The sequence below is a fragment of the Squalius cephalus genome (genome assembly GCF_949319135.1).
Source record: "Squalius cephalus genome assembly, chromosome: 1".
Taxonomy (NCBI): domain Eukaryota; kingdom Metazoa; phylum Chordata; class Actinopteri; order Cypriniformes; family Leuciscidae; genus Squalius; species Squalius cephalus.
In genome coordinates, this window is record NC_137122.1 from 27,002,578 (window position 1) to 27,021,077 (window position 18,500).

Genomic DNA, 18,500 nt, shown 5'->3' on the forward strand with positions numbered 1-18,500 from the left:
ACAGATCTTCTCCCTGTATCACCTCGTTTTTCATAGAGGCCCATTTGTCCCTCACCTCCATTTCTGCCATCTAATGCAATAAAAACAGTTGTTAAACTAATGTAGATAAAAATAAAATAAATAAATAAAAGCATTTTTTAACTTACTGTACAAACTAAAACCCCACAGTTGTTAGAATCAGCCAGCCTCCACTGTTCTGGGTACTCAACAGTCCATTTTCCCAAGTCCCAAGTATTTCGGAAGGCATTGCTTTTGTACAAAAGAAAAAAGAAATTAATACATGTACATTAGTAAATAAAGATCACAATTTTAACATTTATATGGCACATAATACCATAGTATAGCCAGGTCCATCGCAGAAATTGACTTGTAGTTGCCAGTGGGGTCGTAAACTCGAATACGATTCAGCAAACCATCCAAGACCTTTACAACATAAACAGAAACCGCTTTAACCATAGTAACAACTGTTGAGTAAAAATGTATTTTTTTATCCACACATACCCACAAAATGAAGTGGTTTCCCTTTTCGGGGCTCTGTCCACCGACAATTCTTGGAATAAGGACTGTGTCATTCTCATCAAGGTCCTTTAAAATATTTTTAAGTAAATAAGTAAGTAAATGTGTCCCCTGCCACTGAAATTTAATTAATAGATTTTCATTTACCCTCAGACAAGAAATGTGACTGTCATCCACATGTTTCTTGATAGTGAAGGATCGCCACCAGAGAACGAACGTGTGCACCTGTAAAGCAGTTCCACCATGTGCTTTACAGAGCTGTGCAATCCTTGTGTCAAGAATCTAAAAGAAATAGTAGATTTCAATAAAATGTTGTTGAATAATATAAGAAGTACATATAGGAGGTTCGTGTACAAATGACCATACAAATAAGCTGCCATTGGACGCATATGGAGGGCTCGTCTGAGTCCCAAAATTTCTCCAATCATGCATTCAAGTCTATGTCTCAGCACCCTCTAACAGAATCCACGGTTTCGAGAATATCCGAGAAACTTTATTTTTCGACCCAAAAAAACTATAAGGCCTACTGTCATTTTTTTTGGGTCAAAAAATAAAGTTTATCTGATCTTCTTGAAACTCTGGATTCGGATAGAGGGTGTTGAGGCGCAGACAGGAGTGCATGATTAGAGGCTCTAGAGCCTTCCAGAGCTGAGATATGGAGATTCCACGAAGTATTTATTCCATTGGGGCAGACAGTGAAACTTTGGGATAAAATTTGGCCCTTTTTGCAGCTTTTTGTTTGAAAGTTTTCTGGAAACCGGGACTAATTAGAGCTATTACAAATGTCTCAAAAATGTTAGCAAATTAAAATTCTAACGTCGTCATTCAGCCATGGGAAACTTTTCTTCTGTGGACACAGTGTCTCGAAATCTTCAACTGTGGCCTGGCATCTCGGAAGCTGAATGAGTGGACGCTTTCTGTCGGTTTCCTCACTCAAAATTCTCATATACATTTCCTAGAAAAAAAAATGCTTTGTAATTGTTTTACATATATAATATTATATATTATATAACAGACTTCCATTTATTTGACATCTTACCTCTTCTAGCTCCAAGATGTGAAAGCGATCCACTGAAAACTGATTTTTTTTTTCAATTTCTGTAAACACATTTGGATCAGTCACAAATCTTTGTCAAAGTTACTTATTCAACTTTTTTAAAAGCAAATCAAATAAAGCATACCTGTGCGTGATGCATCACCTCCTGCCATGTCTGTCTTCAGGCAGTAAGAATCATGGTCATCATGACTATTCACTGAAAAAAGTTGTATATGTAATATTTTAAATTTGCCATAAACATTTAATTTAAAAAGTGGACCATCTACTGTAATGTACTGCCTTTCTCACCATTCAGGTTAATGTCACGCCGCAGGAATGGTTTGAGTTGGGACACATTGGTTTTCTGGCGGAGAATGTTGCCTGATTTGTCTTCAAGTGTAGCAACTCCTTTTCCGGTAATGTCTTTGACTACAAAAGGGCCTGTCCAGTTCCCCTCTAAACGTCCACCTTTGCGTCCCTCTTTTCTTTTGTTTGCTTTGAGTACCTCCTCTCCTTCGTGGATGTGAAATGATTTCACATTTTTTCTTTTCCGGGACTCGTACTCCGCCTTTTGCTTCCCCTGTGCTTTTTCAATGTGATCCCGCACCTTATGAAAGTAATGTATAATAAACAGACTTAGTAGAATACCTTAAATACTATGAATTATTACTTAATTATAGTTCATGCTACAGACAATTACCTTTTCCTGTACTGCTGTCACCTCTACTATCCGTGTGGGCATTACAATATTCGGATCCTCTGCTACAAAGCAATCTGTCTCAGACACTACCTTTGTGTTTAGAACCTCTGGCGTGATTGGGTGCCGGTGAAACATCAAAAGAATGGTGTATACTTTGTAGAGCCCTAAAAAAAAGTGTTTCAACAAATTACATTTACATAATCAATTGCATATAATAATTTCTTTTTTAAGCAGTTCCAATCACCTGCTTTGAGGTGTTGATGGCATGCACCACATCCTCCAGGTTTTCGTCCCAGTCATTCTGCATGTCATTGCAGTACTTTGACAATGACCTCTTTATAGTCTGATTAGTCCTCTCATCCTGTCCATTTGACTGAGGGTGGTAAGCTGACGTGACACACTGCTTCACACCCAATTCCTTGAATATGTCCTCATTTAGCTGTTATCAAAAAGGTATGCAAGACATGGTAGATTCTTATAACATATAGCCAAAAAATTTCATAATAAAATCTTAACTAGATAATAATAACCTGGTTCACAAACTCTCTCCCCTGGTCTGTGATTATTCTTTCAACCAGTCCATATGCATTAAATGCTTGTAAGACCCCTTTAGCCACCTCAACTGCGGTCTTACACTTCAGGGATTTGGCGAAAACCCATTTGGTGAAGAGGTCAGTCATTGTGAGGACATAAATGTTCCCCTGAGGACTGGTTGGAAATGGTCCCATCAAATCCATTCCTATTACAGTCCAGGCTTTAGTGACCTTGATAGGGTGCAACACTGGAGCCACTGTTTTAATAGTATCATTACAAAAATGTAACATAACGAACATTTATGAAAATGCATATTCATTTTTTGTAAATGTTAATCATTAACTAATCAATTGTAAATGACTTGTAACTGAATCTACACAACATACATAAAATAATGAACATATCACTTATTAATAATTTATGAACGCATAGTCATGTTTCATAAATAATTAGTTAATCATTTACTAATCACTTGTAAATGACTTTAATGACTTTAATTTACAAAACATACGTAAAATGTTAGTATATCACTTGCTATAATAATTTATGAATGGTTTGTAAATGATTAGTTCATCATTAACTAACCACTTATTAATGACTTACAACTGAACGTTATTATAAAGTGTTACCCAAGTTTCTATACGTTTTTACTATATTTTATCATTTAATAACTTCACATTAATCTCCAGATTAATGTAGAAACAACATAAAATAACTATAAAGAATTATATTTTAAATACTTGTTTAATGACATTTTTTTATATAAATGAAGGCCAGTATCACTGATACTAATACAGCTACTGATGTCTTGATAAATATGGGAAATACAAAGAAATTGAATAAAGCGATCAAACACTCTGCACTGCATAATTTATAAATTAGAAATGAATCCTTATTAAAGCTACAAAGGTTCTTTAGTTAGGAGCAGTGAGTAATTTTCTCTGTTCCCATTGTTATTTGATTGACCTCGAGTGAGACCGCTATATTGGGTGCTGTCCCTTTAAGACCTGCGTTGCCGACTGCCAATTACTGCTGCGCAGTGCGCACCATAGGTGCGCGTCTGTCAGGACACGTGTGTGTCTTTTCGCGCTCGAATGTTTTAAAACCATTTGCTTTAATAGCATGATCAATGTAACGCTAGCTAAAGGATGACAGAAACAAATAAAATAACTTGGATAGCACGAGTTATTAATATATATATATTAATATATTCAATGCAACTGTGCGCAGGTGCTCAAACTCGCTTTGATGTATTTATTGTAAGTGCCTATAACGTTAACGTTACACGACCTGAGGCCTTTAATTTTTCATTCTTCATTCGGCAACAAATACTTTCGTCCAAATTGTATTAGGCCTATAACATTGCAAATAGTTTTTCCGAAAGAAAAGCATGCTCATGCAAGAATTATGAACTTAGTTTTAAGTATCTATAACGGTAAACATTATTACAGGCCGATAATTGCGTTAATATTAAAATATAACTACAATTAAACATTATTAAAATACACCGGGTGATGGATATACTTACTGAGATGTTGGATGATGAGGGAAAAAAAAAACAATAATTAATGTTAAGTTAAATTGATAATTAAATGGTATTTTTGAATTAAGTAAGGTAAATGTATTGGTCGCAGAGATGAAATTGTCCAGAGATGTTTGGTCACAGAGATGAAACTGTCCAGAGAGATGCTCAGATGTCCAAAGATGAAATTTTCGCAGAGATACTTGGTAGAATTTCTGACGAAAGGGACCTGTGAAGCATGACAATCGTATATATAGTCCCGCATTTAAAAAAAAAAAAAAGCGATGAGGCATTCTCATTGGTCATTTTCAAGTGTCTTTAAAAATGACAATATTTTATTGATGAGTCGCGTTAAATTGTTTTTAAAAACCTGTGTAACATATATATATTGCCCTTTCGATGTGTGCAAAAATATTGTAGATGGTAAAAAAACATTATCTCTAATAGTTTTTTTTTTTTTGTAATGTACAAACGGCATGGCAATATCATTACATCTTTGCATTAGAATATACAGAACAGGTGCATAAAAGAAATACAAATACAACAAGAAAAATGATAATCATAGTATTAAACAAAAAAGATTGAAAGGTTAAAGGGGCTTGGTTGTGTTTTTGTTTTGTAAATCATATTCTTCTCTAATGCAAACACTATTTATTGCATTCTTCTTTTTCATCACTTTAAGGGCTTTTATATAAGACAAACTCATTAAGAAGTTGTCTCTCATTTACAACTCTTCTCATTTATAACTCATATATAAGTAAAGTAATATATTACAAGTAACATGCATTACATAATAAGATCACTTTTTGATTTTACGAGTAAAGAAACGCATTACAATAACGTACATTACGAAATCAGATATATATCTGTTTATATATTATTATTTATATATATACATATTTAGGCCTAATAAATAAGATTTATGTATCATACACATTTATGTCACGTACACTGTGTTGTGTACAACCTTAACAAAAATAAAGTACCTTCATGTTTACATACACATACATACATTAAGGTTATATGCACTACTTTCAAAGTTTGTCACCACAATCAACCTCATTGCACAAATAAATGCAAAGGCATTTGCAAATGAGAAATGTTCCAGAGATATCGCTGCCACCAAAGTCAGTCCACTTTCGCATCCCCAATAGCAGCTGAAATTTTTCACTTTTGCTCTAGAGCCCTGTGCTTTTGGTATGGCACTCGGGGCGGGCCCTGGGGTCACCGTGCCGAATTTGGGGCCCCTGGGACCTTTCTATAAAACTCCTACTAGCCAATTAATGTTAGAGGCTGAAAATGTTAGTTTTAGGGTTAGGGTTAGTGAATATTTTTGCCTTCGCTCTACAGACCGGCGCTTTCGGTATGTCGATCGGGGCGGGCCCAGGGGTCACCGTGCCAAATTTTCTATAAAACTCCCACCCACCCATTAAATGAATGCATTTGCCACAGTGGTTTCGCGAACACCGCTTGGAAAGGGCCGATCGACTAGGGGGAGACATTTTCCATCTCGCCACGGCCCCCTGGAGCGGGCGGAAAAGTTTGGTGTTTAAAAAAGTTTCATTCTCGTTAATTAAACCACCCCTACTGTACTAAGCACACTCGACTGAACACATCACACTCATTTTCAAGTCATTTTAGTGCTTGATGTGCATAAAAAAATGCAGTGTCCGTGAAACCCTTATTTTGCATCCTCTGAATAGGTTGGATCTGGGACATTTATGTGTTTTTGCTCTCCCGTCATGTGTGATATCAATTCTCGTTAATTAAACCACCCCCACTGTACTAAGCACGCTCAACTGAACACATCACACTAATTTTCAAGTCATTTCAGTGTTTAATTTGCATAAAAATGAGTGTCCTCGAAACCACTATTTGGCGGCAAAATAGTGGCTTCGCGGACACGGTGGTTTTTAAGCTCAGCTTTCGAAATATTTTGATGAAACCTGTTTATCAGCACTCAGCGGGCTCCCCTGAGTCCGTAGCACCAAGTGTCATCCCAAAATTCCACTGTCCGTGAAACCACTATTTTGCACAGTGTAACAAATGCTACCTGGGATCTCCATATCTCAGCTCTGGAAGGCTCTAGAGCCTCCAATCTTGCACTCCTGTCTGCGCATCAGCACCCTCTATCCGAATCCAAGGTTTCAAGAAGATCCAAGAAACTTTATTTTTCGACCCAAAAAAAACGACAGGGGTAGGCCTTATAGTTTTTTTGGGTCGAAAAATAAAGTTTCTCGGATCTTCTTGAAACCTTGGATTCTGATAGAGGGCGATGAGGCGTAGAGATGAGTGCAAGTCCTGGCTCTCTACACCTCTCCTGAGCTGAGATATGGAGATCCCTTTTTAAATATGTACAAATAACTTTTTAACATATGCTTTTCTGGTAACAGGGCTGACACAATGAGCGTGTCCCTGTCTTTCAGATATTACATGAACTCAAAGAAAAGAAGAGAACACTTGTCTTCTACCATCAACTTCATGAAAGGCAGATGATGCAAGGAGAAGTAGAAAAATCATACTGAGGGACATGCCATTTTCAACATTTCTGCAAGATGCTGTGCACAAAAATGTGATTAAAATCCTTTAAAAACAAAAGAAACAGAAATTAATTTATTCTTATATTATTAGACATATTATGGAAACTAAATTATAAAATATTTTATTTGTTTTATGGTTTATTAAGATTTACAGAGCTTTTTTTTCTAAGGGACACAAAATGGCACGTTTACGTATAATGACCCAACTTTGATAGGACTCATTAGATCAGGGTTCACCAATCTCGGTCCTGGAGGGCCGCTGTCCTGCAGAGTTTAGCTCCAACCATCTCCAACACACCTGTTTGAAAGTTTCTAGTATGCCTAGTGAGACCTTGATTAGCTGGTTCAGGTGTGTTTAATTGGGGTTGGAGCTAAACTCTGCAGGACAGCGGCCCTCCAGGACCGAGATTGGTGAACCCTGCATTAGATATTGCTTGATGCTGCAATATTTTTTTTTACCTACAAGAGTCTCCTAGGATAGAAGGAATGGGTGGATATTCCGGAGCAACTTGGCATTTCTGACTGACCATTTGCCATCTTGGTTTGGAGGGGGAAAAAAATCGAAGCACAACGGCTTGCCACTTGGTTTAAATATATAGGATGATGCACCAGGGTGGGTCCACTGAAGAGGATGATGTGCAACTATGCCATCAAAACCCGTGCAAATTTAAGAATTTTTTTTTTTAATAGCTGTCCACTGTAGTGACCACTATGCATGAAAGGGTTAATCCATATAAAACAGCGATTAATCTTGCAAAGTACGTTTTGGTGTTACTGCTATCATTACGTTAGTAATTCATTAAGTTAACTAAAAAGTGTCGCTATGTTGTGAGAAGGTATTCCTTTGCAGAGATCCCAACCGTAACTAAGCATTTAACAAACAGAAAAAAGTGACATCTCATTACCAGATGTTCTCCAGTCCTAAAAGTAAAACAAAAACACAAACAATCTGTATTTAAAAGATCTTTTAGAAAGTCATGGACTCTTTTGAGCCTTTGTCAGTGATACTCTGAAATACTTCCCATCCCATACATGAAAAAAATACATGCCATGTTGGTGATATCATATCATATATATATATATATATATATATATATATATATATATATATATATATATATATATATATAAATATTCTTACATAGGCTATATAAAATAAAATGACACAACCCTGTCTCTTTTTGTTAAATTTCAGTTTTATTGATCAATAATAGCAATTATGAAAGTATAAGTAGCCATACAAGTCAAGAAATAAAGTAATTAAACGATTCAGTCAAACATAAGTCAGCAGGCTACAACGTTAAAGATAAAAAGCCTAAATAATTTAACGTTATATAAAGTTATGAAACTAAAACTTTGCCCTCAGCCAAAACGATTTGCCAGGGAACAAAATATAGATTAATGATTTCAAAGATCGTCCCACAAGACGAATTATATCTCATGTTTAACCACTCCACTAGACTAGAGAGCAGCAGCAGCTCTAGCCGAGGTAAGGCTGTTCCAAGCGGGATACATGAGCGCTGAGCAACCGGTGATCCCTTGGATCTCACATCTCCGAAAACGTCAGATCAAATTTTTAAATAGGCGCTATCTGTATAAACAAACAACATATTTGAGCTTTAAACAACTACATTATCGACTGAAAAACTCTTAAAACTACATTTCGTGACACAATAACAGTAGTATTTTTAAATTTCGCGGTCTTTCTCCTGCTATTGACGCAACTTGAGATTTTAAATATTAGCTATAGAATATACACGATTTACATATACAATATAAAATTTAATTCAATCTTACCTTGCATATAGCAGCGGGATTTAGCATTCTACATAAAGCTACCACATAATAACACTAAAACAGCTCACGTTAGCTACAAGTTATCGCGAGAACAGATTTAGATCAGGCATACTACTGGCATACTAATGGGGTCCTCAGCCCGGACCCATTTCTTCAGCCGGACCCGATTGTTCATCACACCGGTGTGGTGAATAATACGGTAACTCTGAAGTATTCGGTAACCCTGAGGACCCAATTAGTATGCCAGTAGTATGCCTGATCTAAATCTGTTCTCGCGATAACTTGTAGCTAACGTGAGCTGTTTTAGTGTTATTATGTGGTAGCTTTATGTAGAATGCTAAATCCCGCTGCTATATGCAAGGTAAGATTAAATTAAATTGTATATTGTATATGTAAATTGTGTATATTCTATAGCTAATATTTAAAATCTCAAGTTGCGTCAATAGCAGGAGAAAGACCGCGAAATTTAAAAATACTACTGTTAATGTGTCACGAAATGTAGTTTTAAGAGTTTTTCAGTCGATAATGTAGTTGTTTCAATCTCAAATATGTTGTTTGTTTATACAGATAGCGCCTATTTAAAAATTTGATCTGACGTTTTCGGAGATGTGAGATCGAAGGGATCACCGGGTGCTCAGCGCTCATGTATCCCGCTTGGAACAACCATACCTCGGCTGATGAGATGCTGAAGTCTGCCGCTGGTCTTGTGTATCGATCGTGTACGATCTTTGATATCATTAATCTATAATTTGTTCCCTGGCAAATCGTTTTGGCTGAGGGCAAAGTTTTAGTTTCATAATTTTATATAACGTTAAATTATTTAGGCTATTTATCTTTAACGTTGTAGCCTGCTGACTTATGTTTGACTGAATCGTTTTACTTCATTTATGTCTTGACTTGTATAGCTTCTTATACCTTTTAGGCTGCTTTTATAATGGCTATTATTGATCAATAAAACTGAAATTATAGGCTGCAACTAATGCAACCACACATACACACAAGTTCACACATAACTATGAAAACAATCTACAACATAGCGACACTTTATAGTTAACTTAATGAATTACTAACGTAATGATAGCAGTAGCACCAAAACATACTTTGCAAGATTAAGCGCTGTTTTATATGGATTAACCCTTTCATGCATAGTGGTCACTACAGTGGACAGCTATTAAAAAAACATTTGCTTAAATTTGCACGGGTTTTGATGGCATAGTTGCACATCAGCCTCTTTATTGGACCCGGGTGCATCATCCTATACATTGCAACCAAGTGGCAAGCCGTTGTGTTTCGATTTTTTTCCCCTCCAAACCAAGATGGTCAATGGTCAGTCAGAAATGCCAAGTTGCTCCGGAATATTCAACCATTCCTTCTTTCCTAGGAGACTCTTGTAGGTAAAAAAAAAATTTGCAGCATCAAACAATATCTAATGAGTCATATCACAGTTAAAATTTTCAAGTTTTGATTTTAGATTGGGAGAAAAATCTGATCAATTATCTGTCCACTGTAGTGGACCTCATGCATCAATGGCTATATTTCAGCTACAATTCATACTTATACTGTGAATAGTGTTTTTGAAAATACTTAATCTGCAGTGACATTCATGTAAATAAATGTATTTGTATTATTAGAATGTAACGTGCTTACATAATGTATGTGATTTTATTGCATTTATTTACTCATAACATCAAAAAGTGATCTGATTATGTAATGCATGTTACTTGTAATGTATTACTTTGCTTGTAAATGAGTTATAATTGAGAAGAGTTGTAAATGAGAGAAAACTTCTTAATGAGTTTGTCTTAAAAGCCCTTAAAGTGATGAAAAAAAAGTTCTGATGCTACCATTGCTCTGTTACAGCGGCAGGGAGACGAGTTAAAGATAAAGAGTCAACTTCTGTACCGAGTCACCAAAAGTTCCTGTGGTAGAGACAAGACACAACTCGTCTTACCCGAGAAGTACTGGTGAGAATTGTCAGGCGTTCTGCTAAGAAGTTCATTGTGCAGGGGAAGTAGAAAAAATATAATTGCCTTTTAATGTGTTATGTATTATGTAATTTACAGTATCCGCTACGTTTGCTTATGATAAAACAACTAATTTTACGTAATATTTTCTTCAATAAATAACGTGATTTACTGTGTGTTGCGTTCCCTCACATTACCTCTTTATGTCTCTAATACAGGTGGACATCTTTATTACAAGACTGCAGACGGATCAAACCGTCTAGTTGTCATGGATGAGCAACAGAAGGAACGAGTCCTTCGGGACTGCCATGACAGCCCAGCTACAGGTGGGCATCAGGGGATAACAAGGACATTTAATAAGATTGCAAGCGCATACTACTGGCAAGGCGTCTTTCCGGACGTCAAGAAGTGGGTAAGATAATTGTAGACTCAAATTCTTGACCCACGAGATGGTTTCATACAGCCCCTCAAGTGTAAATAATTAACTCATTGGTACGTTATGTAGAGGCCACGACATATTATATTGAGGCCACAAGATCATATTCTATTAAATACTTAATGGTGTTAAGTCGTGTCCTCAAAATCCTACAAACACCTAACATTTTTTTTTTAGATGCCCAATGTCCAAAGTGTCAGCGTAATGATACTATTAAAACAGTGGCTCCAGTGTTGCACCCTATCAAGGTCACTAAAGCCTGGAATGTAATAGGAATGGATTTGATGGGACCATTTCCAACCACTCCTCAGGGGAACATTTATGTCCTCACAATGACTGACCTCTTCACCAAATGGGTTTTCGCCAAATCCCTGAAGTGTAAGACCGCAGTTGAGGTGGCTACAGGGGTCTTACAAGCATTTAATGCATATGGACTGGTTGAATGAATAATCACAGACCAGGGGAGGGAGTTTGTGAACCAGGTTATTATTATTTAGTTAAGAAGATTTTATTATAAAATGTTTGGGTTATATGTTATAAGAATCTACCATGTCTTTGATACCTTTTTGATAACAGCTAAATGCGGACATATTTAATGAATTGGGTGTGAAGCAGTGTGTCACGTCAGCTTACCACCTCAGTCAAATGGACAGGATGAGAGGACAAATCAGACTATAAAGAGGTCATTGTCAAAGTACTGCAATGACATGCAGAATGACTGGGACGAAAAACTGGAGGATATGGTGCATGCCATCAACACCTCAAAGCAGGTGATTGGAACTGCTTTAAAAAGACATGATTATATGCAATTGATTATGTAAATGTAATTTGTTGAAACACTTTTTTTAAAGTATACACCATTCTTTTTGATGTTTCACCGGCACCCAGTCACGCCAGAGCTTCTAAACACAAAGGTAGTATCTGAGACAGATTGCTTTGTAGGAAAGGATCCGAATATTGTAATGCCCACAAGGATAGTAGAGGTGACAGCAGTACAGGCAAAGGTAATTGTCTGTAGTATGAACTATAATTAAGCAATAATTCACATTATTTAAGGTATTCTATTAAATCTGTTTATTATACATTATTTTCATAAGGTGCGGGGTCACATTGAAAAAGCACAGGGGAAGCAAAAGGCGGAGTACGAGTCCCGGAAAAGAAAAAATGTGAAATCATTTCACATCCACGAAGGAGAGGAGGTACTCAAAGCAAACAAAAGAAAAGAGGGACGCAAAGGTGGACGTTTAGAGGGGAACTGGACAGGCCCTTTTGTGGTCGAAGACATTACCGAAAAAGGGGTTGCTACACTTGCAGACAAATCAGGCAACATTCTCCGCCAGAAAACCAATGTGTCCCAACTCAAACCATTCCTGCGGCGTGACATTAACCTGAATGGTGAGTAAAGCAGTACATTACAGTAGATGGGCCACTTTTTGAAGTAAATGTTTATGGCAAATTTAAAATATTACATATACAACCTTTTTCAGTGAATATTCATGATGACCATGATTCTTACTGCCTGAAGACAGACATGGCAGGAGGTGATGCATCACGCACAGGTATGCTTTATTTGATTTGCTTTTAAAAAAGTACAATTAGTAACTTTAACAAAGATTTGTGACTGATCCAAATGTGTTTACAGAAATTGAAAAAAAAAATCAGTTTTCAGTGGATCGCTTTCACATCTTGGAGCTAGAAGAGGTAAGATGTCAAATAAATGGAAGTCTGTTATATATTATATAATATTATATATGTAAGACAATTACAAAGCATTTTTTTTTTCTAGGAAATGTATATGCGCATTTTGAATGAGGAAACCGACAGAAAGCGGCCACTCATTCAGTTTCCGAGATGCCAGGCCACAGTTGAAGATTTCGAGACACTGTGTCCACAGAAAAAAAGTTTCCCATGGCTGAATGACGACGTTAGAATTTTAATTTGATAACATTTTTGAGACATATTTGTAATAACTCTAATTAGTCCCGGTTTCCAGAAAACGTCCAAACAAAAAGCTGCAAAAGGGCCAAATTTCATCCCAAAATTTCACTGTATGCGAGTCTCTATTTGCCCCAATGGAATAAATGCTTTGTGGGATCTCCATATCTCAGCTCTGGAAGGCTCTAGAGCCTCCAATCATGCATTCATGTCTATGTCTCAGCACCCTCTAACAGAATCCAAGATTTCAAGAATATCCAAGAAACTTTATTTTTCGACCCAAAATATCTGTAAGGGGTACGTACACCTTTTGTTTTTTTTGGGTTGAAAAATAAAGTTTCTCGGATATTCTCGAAACCGTGGATTCTGTTAGAGGGTAGTGAGACATAGACATGAATGCATGATTGGAGAAATTTTGGAACTCAGGCAAGACCTCCATATGCGTCCAATGGCAGCTTATTTGTATGGGCGTTTGTACACGAACCTCCTATTTGTACTTCTTATATTATTCAACAACATTTCATTGAAATCTACTATTTCTTTTAGATTCTTGACACAAGGATTGCACAGCTCTGTAAAGCACATGGTGGAACTGCTTTACAGGTGCACACGTTCGTGCTCTGGTGGCGATCCTTCACTATCAAGAAACATGTGGATGACAGTCACATGTCTTGTCTGAAGGTAAATGAAAATCTATTAAATTAGAAATTTCAAGGGCAGGGGACACATTTACTTACTTACTTACTTAAAAATATTTTAAAGGACCTTGATGAGAATGACACAGTCCTTATTCCAAGAATTGTTGGTGGACAGAGCCCCGAAAAGGGAAACCACTTCATTTTGTGGGTATGTGTGTTTTTTAAAAAATACATTTTTACTCAACAGTTGTTACTTTGGTTAAAGCGGTTTCTGTTTATGTTGTAAAGGTCTTGGATGGTTTGCTGAATCGTATTCGAGTTTACGACCCCACTGGCAACTACAAGTCAATTTCTGCGATGGACCTGACTATACTATGGTATTATGTGCTTTATAAATGTCAAAATTGTTATCTTTATTTACCAATGTACATTTATTAATTATTTTTTTCTTTTGCACAAAAGCAATGCATAAAAACAGTGAGTGGTGTTCCACAGCACTAAAGACTGTGCAAGTGTACAGTTGCACGTGACGTGTTGTTTGTGTGTTTTTGCAGAGTTCCCTCAAAAGTCAGTCCATCCATGACAGCTCAGGTTCAACGAGCTAGCTGTGTCTGCTGCTGCGTTGCACCTTTGGGCTTGCATATCAAAGCAAAAACAGTGAGTGAAGTTCCACAGCACTAAAGACTGCAAGTGTTCAGTTGCACGTGACGTGTTGTTTGTGTGTTTTTGCAGAGTTCCTTCAAACTACAGCTAGTCCAAAACGCAGCAGCTCGAGTTCTTACCAGAACCAGGAAGTATGACCATATTAGCCCGGTTCTGTCAACACTGCACTGCACAAATTTTTAAATATTGCTGATTACTTACAAAGCACTAAATGGTTTAGCTCCCCAGTACTTGAGCAAACTCTTAACGCATTATAGTCCTATATCCAGATCAGATGAAGGACCTACGCCTGGACGCGACGACAACGCAGTGCTGAATTGTCAACCAGTCTCTCCGTTTCTGAAGTGAGGTGGACTCCGGCCGTATCCAGACTAGATGGTGGACCTGCACGTGGACCCAACCATGACGCATCCCTGAAGTGCCGACCTCATCGACACAACCAATCTGACCTCTGACCTGTAATGCTGCCTGGATCATAATCATACACTGTTCGCTCGTTGGCCAGAGGAGAACTGAGCGACTGAGCCTGGGTTCTCCCAAGGTTTTTTTCTCCATTCTGTCACTGATGGAGTTTTGGTTCCTTGCCACTGTTGCCTTGGCTTTGGCTTGCTTATTTGGGGACATTTAATATTCAACAATATTATTGATCTGTCTAATTTGGGTGGACAATGATGCAATTTTCTTCTAGAAACAAACTTTGTTGTATTATTTTCATTTTATCAATGTGAAGCTGCTTTGATACAATCTGTATTGTAAAAAGCGCTATATAAATAAAGGTGACTTGCCTAGACAACATGAATTTACTTCAAACTAAAGATTTGACTTTTCATACAGCAAAATACACTGCATCTATTTGTCTCATTAGCTCTCAAAAAACTTTAACCTTACAGTTCATTAAATATTTTAACACAGCTAACTCAACATTAATGGTTTTTAAATCTTCACAATCTATAGCCAGAGGACTATCACAAAAGTGTTTAGGAAAGTAAAGACATACTAGAGTATGTTTGTTTAAAGCTGCTTTGTATTGTTGTGTATTTTAAAAAGCTCTATAAATGTCCTAAAACGATGTGCATTTTGCTTGTAGTTTTGTGTTAATAAAAATGTAATATATTACATCTCATAATTCAGTTTCAGAATTCATTATGTATTGTATTGTGTAATTTAATACAATTTTTATATAAGTTTTGATTCTCTAATTTAATTACATTAAATGTTATTGTGTTGTATGATGTTCTGTATTAAGAATTATTATGACATAAATCATATGCATTAGTACACAAATTACATGCTTGTAATAAAAAAAAACATATTATGCCCTATTTCTTTAAAACAAATAATTTCGTCACAAAACATACTTTAACATGTTATTTCTTTAAAATAAAGATTATTATATGAATTAAGGTGTTTGATTAATTACATTAAGATTGTGATTCCATAATTACATTATAGTGTTCTTTAGTCAAGGCTAGACAACCAATTAATATGTATGCCCACAAAACATAGCTAGCATTCTGTAATTTATTTAAATGTAATAGCAAAAATAGTAATATACACAAATAAATATTATTTTATGGCTCTTTTAATAAATAAAAGTGTACTTGTAACATATTGCGCTGATTATTGAGGATAAAAAATAATTACATAATTATAATTGCATTACGAATGGCTGTGAATACGGTAAGGCAGTATCAGTGCAGTTTAAGCTCATAGCACGATCATCGGATAACGTTAGCTGTATGCTATGCTATTATCTAAGCTAACTAAAAAACACACGAACAACGAGAAATGTTTAATTTCACAATCTATAGCTTCGGTTAAATACTAGTATATGAAACGTATCATTTAAAATACATTAAATACATTAATGACTCGTTAAAACGTAGTACAAACGTCTTCTATAATAAAATAATTTTGTATGATTTATAACCAGGCACTAAAGCGATTACCCATAAAACGTGCTTTGAACCAATCGGATTGCTTGGGTCCTCAGGGTTACCGAATACTTCAGAGTTACCGTATAATTCACCACACCGGCATCAATCCCGGGTCGTGTTTGCGTTCACACAGAAGGCGTTCCGGCAATTTGCCGGCAATTTCCCGGGTTCAATGCGCTGTGTGAAAGGGGCTTTATAGAGCTGGTAAGTCCCGCCCCTTCCGCAAAACCCCGCTGGACCTCAAAGTTGAAAAACCGTCAATGCAAGTGAATGGGAGAAAATAATTATTTTCTGATCCCGTTTGAATTGTGCCATGAATGTGAACATATGTTGTCTGTGAATTTTTTATATAACTTTTCGTGTAAAGAATGATACAATTTAGCGGGTAGAAGTTTGATACGGTTAGACTTTGTGTGAGAGCACTTTGTGGACTACAACTCTCGACGCGTTTGAAACGTCAACACCACTAGCACGGACTAGCTCACGGATCCCGCTAAACATGGCTGTGTCTTTGGTGCACTTCACCGCCTTCTTTCAGGGAGAGGACAAAATCGTTGAGGTTGGCGAAAACCACGGGTAAAAGTCAACTTTATGGGGTGACTTCACATAGGCGACATGTAGTCTTTCTCGTTATGTCTTTTCCACAACTGCTAGCCGAAGAATCATACCATATACTGTCAAACTCGTAACATGAAAAGTTATATAAAAAATTCACAGACAACATATGTTCACATTCATGGCACAATTCAAACGGGACCAGAAAATAATAATTTTCTCCCATTCACTTGCATTGACGGTTTTTCAACTTTGAGGTCCAGCGGGGTTTTACGGAAGGGGCGGGACTTACCAGCTCTATAGGCAGATATGCGCTTTCTGGATTAGTGGGAGTGGCTTGCGGAGCTGTGCAATGTGGTGCATTGTGGGAGTTGTTGTCTTTCATACAAATGCGTCCTGAAGTTATTTTTTGTCTTTTCTCGGTCACAAAGGCACCGAATTCAAAATTTCTTTTACATTTCGACTACATATATGACCCACTTTAAATAAAAAACAATGTTCAAATGGGTGAAATGCCCCTTTAAGAAACCACACCTAAAATAAAAAAAAGAATGTAACCAAAATAAAACGTTTTAGAAACGTTGTGAAAATACCAACCAGGTATGTTTTCTTTAGGTAGTCAAAAAAACGTAAATATCACGTTCGTCTACTACGAAAACAAAACCAGACCAAAATGCAACTTTGGCGAGACGTTTTATTTAGGTGTTAAAAAAACGTAGTCTGCACGTTGAAATAGGTTTTAAAAGAAACGTCACGACAGTATTAATACAACCATGCCAAATCTCCAATGGTAGGCTACGTTCTGTTTGTGTATAAAATACATTTTAACATTAAAGCGATTCTTCATTGACCGAGTAGCCTAACAGACGAGACCGCTGTAGGCAGCCTGAATATCAAGTATCAAAAGGATTTAGAGGTGATATGTGAATGCTTACTCTGTCGTCTCTTCTCATTTAATAGCCTATAAACTTTTGGAAAAATGTTAATGTCCTTGCATTCATGCAGCCTGAGGGTGACGCTCTAATGATGATTGACATACTTTATGAAAATATGTTCATAATTATATCATGTAGTTTTTGCTATTTTCGTTTACCTCGTTTACCATTTCTAAAGGTAGACATATGTTATAATGTAGCCTATTATATATGATTTGAAACATTGTTTTACATTTTTAATGCTTTCATCCCATACACAAAAGAAATATATTTGAAATATATTTTCAGTATATATTTTGGAATATATGCAAATATTTGAAATTGGCCCAATAAATATATTTCACACTTAACATCATATATTTTTGTTATATTTCAGAATATATTTCAATGTATTTGGAATATATGCCACATATATTTTGACACTTTTGGGGACCCATACAGAAAAAAATACATTGAAATATATTCTGAAATATAACAAAAATATATGATGTTAAGTGTGAAATATATTTATTGGGCCAATTTCAAATATTTGCATATATTCCAAAATACTGAAAATATATTTCAAATATATTTATTTTGTGTATGGGATATTTTCATTCAATTTACAGTTTGCGATGGCCACAGGCCTACTATCCACTTAATAATATATCAGGTTTCATGATATTTTAGCTGATTATCAAATAATTCATTCCATCAATCTAAATGTAAATGCTGCGTGACTTTTACGTATTTTAATGGGCGCGCGCGCTGAACATTCAAGCCGCATTTGAACTGGAGCGGAGGACGTTACCA

The 18,500-nt window shown here is 36.3% G+C and overlaps 1 protein-coding gene and 1 long non-coding RNA gene across 2 annotated transcripts; one reads left to right on the forward strand and one right to left on the reverse strand.

Annotated features, from left to right (window-relative positions):
• Window positions 1-309: 309 nt before the first annotated feature.
• On the reverse strand, window positions 310-2,947 carry LOC307157301 (uncharacterized protein; the record flags this gene model as incomplete). Its single annotated transcript, XM_079869179.1, has 10 exons — window positions 2,783-2,947; window positions 2,497-2,691; window positions 2,253-2,416; window positions 1,862-2,159; window positions 1,698-1,769; window positions 1,556-1,614; window positions 1,334-1,471; window positions 664-798; window positions 502-585; window positions 310-423 (listed from the first exon to the last, which is right to left on the reverse strand). Exons 3-10 carry the CDS (start codon window positions 2,385-2,387, stop codon window positions 310-312), a joined length of 1,035 nt encoding a protein of 344 aa, XP_079725305.1. The 5' UTR covers window positions 2,388-2,416; window positions 2,497-2,691; window positions 2,783-2,947.
• A 10,564-nt stretch (window positions 2,948-13,511) lies between these two features.
• LOC307169457 lies at window positions 13,512-13,965 on the forward strand. Its single transcript, XR_013823141.1, has 3 exons — window positions 13,512-13,661; window positions 13,743-13,826; window positions 13,907-13,965. It is a non-coding gene; the product is annotated as an uncharacterized lncRNA (long non-coding RNA).
• Window positions 13,966-18,500: the final 4,535 nt, after the last annotated feature.